This window comes from Manihot esculenta, chromosome 18 (genome assembly GCF_001659605.2).
Source record: "Manihot esculenta cultivar AM560-2 chromosome 18, M.esculenta_v8, whole genome shotgun sequence".
In the NCBI taxonomy this organism is placed as follows: Eukaryota; Viridiplantae; Streptophyta; class Magnoliopsida; order Malpighiales; family Euphorbiaceae; genus Manihot; species Manihot esculenta.
This window is the reverse complement of record NC_035178.2, coordinates 27532704-27537569: the sequence shown is the minus strand read 5'-3', so window position 1 is coordinate 27537569 and position 4866 is coordinate 27532704. Positions and strand designations below refer to the sequence as shown.

General features: G+C 36.1%; 1 protein-coding gene across 1 annotated transcript; it reads left to right on the top strand.

Annotated features, from left to right (window-relative positions):
- The first annotated feature begins 428 nt into the window (after nt 1-428).
- Nucleotides 429-2532, top strand: LOC110606292. Its single transcript, XM_021745040.1, has 4 exons — nt 429-729; nt 955-1900; nt 1973-2248; nt 2367-2532. Exons 1-4 carry the CDS (start codon nt 429-431, stop codon nt 2530-2532), a joined length of 1689 nt encoding a protein of 562 aa, XP_021600732.1.
- The last annotated feature ends 2334 nt before the right edge of the window (nt 2533-4866 follow it).

Sequence of the window (4866 nt, the reverse complement as noted above, 5' to 3'; positions counted from 1 at the left end):
TTTTCCCCCATCAATAAGTAATGAGCCTCCAAACCAATATACTCAGAGATTGTATGACATGTTGACCACTGCTAATTAGGAATTATGGCCAGGTTGTGAAAATCATTCACAACTATCAGCTGTTGCAAGGATATTGAATATCAAAAGTGAACATCATTTGTCTGAACGCTGCTTTGACAATATTTGCCAATTCATCAAAAAAATTTTTACCTACTGATAATTTGTTTACTGATGATTTCTACTGTACTAAGAAATTACTTGAAGGCTTGGGATTACCAATTCAGAAGATTCATAGTTGCTTAAATGGTTGTATGATTTATTGGGGTGAGGATAATGAATTGCTCAGGTGCAAGGTGTGTGATCATCCGAGGTACAAACGATTGTGAGATTGCCAGAGCTCTAGTAAAACCCAAGTTGCTTATAGTAAAATGTATTACATGCCAATCACACCTAGACTACAGAGGTTGTACGTATCTAATGCTACAGCTAAGGATATGACTTGGCATGCCAATTATGGGAATGATGATGATTTAATGCATCATCCATCTAATTCGCATGCATGGAAAGCTTTTGATAACAATTGGCCTCATTTCAGTGCTGAGAAACGTAATGTCTGTCTAGGACTGTGTACCGATGGTTTTCAATCCTTTGGACAATCTGGTCAGCAATATTCATCATGGCCTGTCATATTGACGCCGTACAACTTACCCCCATGGTTATGCATGAAAGGTGAGTATATGTTTCTCACTATACTTGTTCCAGGGCCTAGAAATCTAAAAGATAAATTGGATGTTTATTTGCAAACCCTAGTAACTGAGTTGAAAGATTTATAGGAGAATGGAGTTGAAACATATGATGCATTCAATAAAGAAAATTTCAACTTGCGAGCTGCTTTAATGTGGACTATAAGTGATTTTCCTACGTATGCAATGTTATCTGGATGGAGCACTGCAGGACGGACCACTTGTCCTTATTGCATGGAAGATAGTGATACGTTCACATTGACAAGAGGAGGTAAGCAATCATGGTTTGATAATCATCGCAAATTTTTACCTCCTAGCCATTATTTTAGAAGAAACAAAACAGCTTTTAGGAAGAATGTATCTATTACTAAGAAAGCTAAACAACTAATTTCTGGTGAAGAAATACTGAAACAGATTGATGAATGGGGATTTAAGAGGGTTATAGATGAAGATGCATTTGAAATAAATTTCTATCTATCAAAGCAATGCGGTTGGCGAAAAAGAAGTATCTTGTGGGATTTACTGTATTGGAAAAGTAATTTGATTCGGCACAATCTTGATGTAATGCATATTGAGAAAAATTTCTTTGAAAATATAATCAACACTATAATGAGTATTGAGGGAAAGACAAAGGATAATGCTAAGTCAAGGGCAGACCTAAATGTGATCTGTGTTCGGCCAGAGTTGGAAATTGATCAAGTCACTGGGAGATATCCCAAAGCTTGTTATACTCTAGATAAGCAAAGTAAGCAAGTTTTATGTGATTGGCTAAAAAATCTCAAGTTTCTCGATGTATATGTTTCCAATATGGGGCGATGTATTGATATGAATAAGCTGAAGAAGTTTGGTATGAAGAGTCATGATTGTAATGTCTTCATGCAGCGGATTATGCCAATTGCATTTCGTGAGTTGCTTCCTTCGAATGTTTGGCAGCCCTTAACAGAGTTGAGTAATTTTTTTAAGGAATTAACATCTACCGCTATAAGTGAGAGTGACATGTTGCGGTTGCATGGTGAAATTCCTTTCATCATATGTAAGCTTGAGCGTGTTTTCCCTCCAAGCTTCTTTGATTGTATGGAACACCTCCCCATCCATCTAGCATATGAAGCATGGCTGGCAGGTCCAGTGCAATATCGATGGATGTATCCTTTTGAACGGTAAGTTCTTTTAACTTCACTTTAATTAAGTTATTTAATAATGTTTACTAATGTTGGTCATATATTTTATAGATATCTGCAACGGCTTAAGAATAATGTCAGAAATAAAGCTAGAGTCGAGGGATCAATATGTAATGCGTACCTAGTAGAAGAAGCAACTTCATTTTGTGCACATTACTTTGAGCCGTATGTCCAAACTAGACATCAAAAAGTGCCAAGAAATGTTGACATTTCAGAAAGTACTGAAAATTATGAAGGCAATCTATCAATTTTCATACAGTCTGGTCGACCAATAGGAAAAGGGACAACCCGATATCTTATGGAGGATGAGTATAAAGCAGCACACATGTACATATTATTAAATTGTCCATAAGTGAAACCCTACATTGAGTAAGTTATCGTTAATAAGTAATTTATATATTATTTTTTTAAATTACTTTTTCTAATTAAGTTGAGGTTTTTTCAGCATTTACATTGATCAAGTACGCTCAAATGATTCGTTAGTTAATGATTCTCAGATTGACATCAAATTGGAAAGTAAATTCTCTATATGGTTCAACAATTTTGCTCATGATTCGTGCAGTAATATATCCAACAAGTTTATCATATCGCTTGCAAAGAGTCCATTATGAAGTGTGACATCATACAATGGATATATGGTGCATGGATATAAGTTTCAATCAAAGTCATACTGTGCAAGTACAGCAACTATGAATAGTGGGGTGTGTATCAAGGGGTCAAATTACAGCAGCGAAGAGAGTGATTATTATGGACAATTGCTTAAAGTTATACGTTTGGAGTATCTAGGTCTTCCAATCAAGCGAGTTGTACTTTTCAAATGCAATTGGTTTGATCCCACTCCAAATGTAGCAACAAAGATCCATAGTAAATATAAACTTATCGATGTAAATTATAAACGATCTTACAATAGATATGAACCTTTTGTGCTGGGAGTACAAGCAATACAAGTGATATATACTCCATATCCTAGCCTAAAGCGAGATAAAATTGAATGGTGGGCTATTGTAAAAGTCAAAGCACGTTCTGTAATTCAACTTCCAACACAAGAAAACACCCAATCTGCTGATGAACTATTTCAACAAGATAAGATGGAACACACTACCATTATTAGAGAAATTGATGATTCAACACAACAATTAAATGATCCAATTGGGGATGTTATTGAAATTGATGATGGTGAAGAAAATGATGAAGATGAAACTATAATAGCAATAGAAACTGATGATGATGATGATGATGATGATACTGATGACTTAGATGTAGATAGTGAATAGAAGGTATAACATAATTGATATATATTTTTAATCTTAGTTATTAAATATGTTAACTACAAATGATTTGTTTAATCTAATTTTTACAGGATGAAAGGACGAGGATGTGGATCTTCATCATGGGGTCGAGGAGACCATGGCAGGGGTAATGACCACACAAGTGAATCACAGAATGTCAATCAAGATTTGGTACAATACACTGCTTTGATTCGTAGACCAGACTAGGGTGAGAGATCCACACAGGGTGCTGCATCATCCAATCCTGCTTCAGTGCACACATCTGCCACTGCCTCAGCTCCCATTGGTCTGCCACCTATTGCATCGACGGCTACATCTGCTTCTGGTAGTTGTGGACCTACAGGACACAGACCACATATTTCCTTAGTAAACTCAATGTGAGTAAAATTTATAAGTATTTTTAAATATGCATTTAATTTCTGTGCTTATTTCAAAATAATTATTTTATCAATTACTCCTTTACAGCATGTAGCCTTCTGATCCAATTGCTAGACGGATTACCTTGATCTTCAAGGAAAAGTTAGTAGCAGATGGCTTTTGTTGGAAAAATGTACCAGAAGAGGTTAAGGAATTCTATTGGCAAGAATTTAAGGTAATTCAAATTATACTATATGTGATTAATTTTAATGTGCATTGTTTGTCACTAAATGTGAGTAATTACAGAAACACTTCTTATGGGAGGAGGCAATAGAGCAGCTTATGAAGATAGCTTGGAGGAAGAAAGCTGCTAAGCGCTATCGTAGCCTTATGTGTAGCATAAGGAATGGGAAGGAGAAGAGGCTATCACTATCAGAAGGAGTAATGGATGCATGGCAATCCACTTGGGGTGCAACTGAGTATCAAAATAAATGCAAACAATTCTCAAATAACAGAAAGAGTGAAACAGGTGGGCAAGGTGCTGGCCCATCAAGACATTATGGAGGATCCATATCTCAGTATAGACATCAACAATAGATGGTACGTAATATTTATTCTCACTTAAATGTTTTCAAATGCTTTAAATTTTATGCAATGTTGTGAATTTATATTCAAGTATGTTATTACTATTTATATTTAACTTGCAGCGCGAAAGACTAGGCAGAGATCCTCTACCTCATGAGTTATTTGAGGCTACTCATAAGAAGAAGGGTACCTCAGAGTTTGTTGATGCACGCTCAAAAGCCATTCATGTGAGAAATTAAATAAATTTATATTAAATTATTTGATTTATAGTTTACATTGTTATATCACATGGTATTTTTTTTTAAGGATCACTTTTTTACTTTAAAAGAGCAAGCATCACAGACAGATAATGACAGTACTGAGGCATCTCGCATTGATGAGGCTCAGTTATACTTTGAGTCGGTGGGTGGAGAGAAAAAAAGAAGGGTATACGGTCTTGGATCACAGGCTTCAGTTTTCTTTCCAAACAAGTCTTCTACTAGTGTATCCTTCACATCAGCTCAGCAAAATCAGGATCTTCATGATGAAGTGGCTGACCTCAGACGCAAGCTACAGGAGCGTGAGGATAATTAACAAGTATTGCGTGAGCAAAATGTATGGATTACCTCTGATCTCTCACAGGTGAAGGATTTACTTATACAGCTCGTGAGTGAAAGGCAAGGTAGCCAGCCTTCAGCTCCTGGTGAGGGAACTTCTGCACAGCCTCCTGACCAA

Coding starts and splice junctions, on each gene's coding strand:
- LOC110606292 (XM_021745040.1), top strand. CDS start 429: ATGTATTACATGCCAATCACACCTAGACTACAGAGGTTGTACGTATCT. Junction 730..954: donor CCCATGGTTATGCATGAAAG/GTGAGTATATGT, acceptor GGAGCACTGCAG/GACGGACCACTTGTCCTTAT. Junction 1,901..1,972: donor TGGATGTATCCTTTTGAACG/GTAAGTTCTTTT, acceptor TATATTTTATAG/ATATCTGCAACGGCTTAAGA.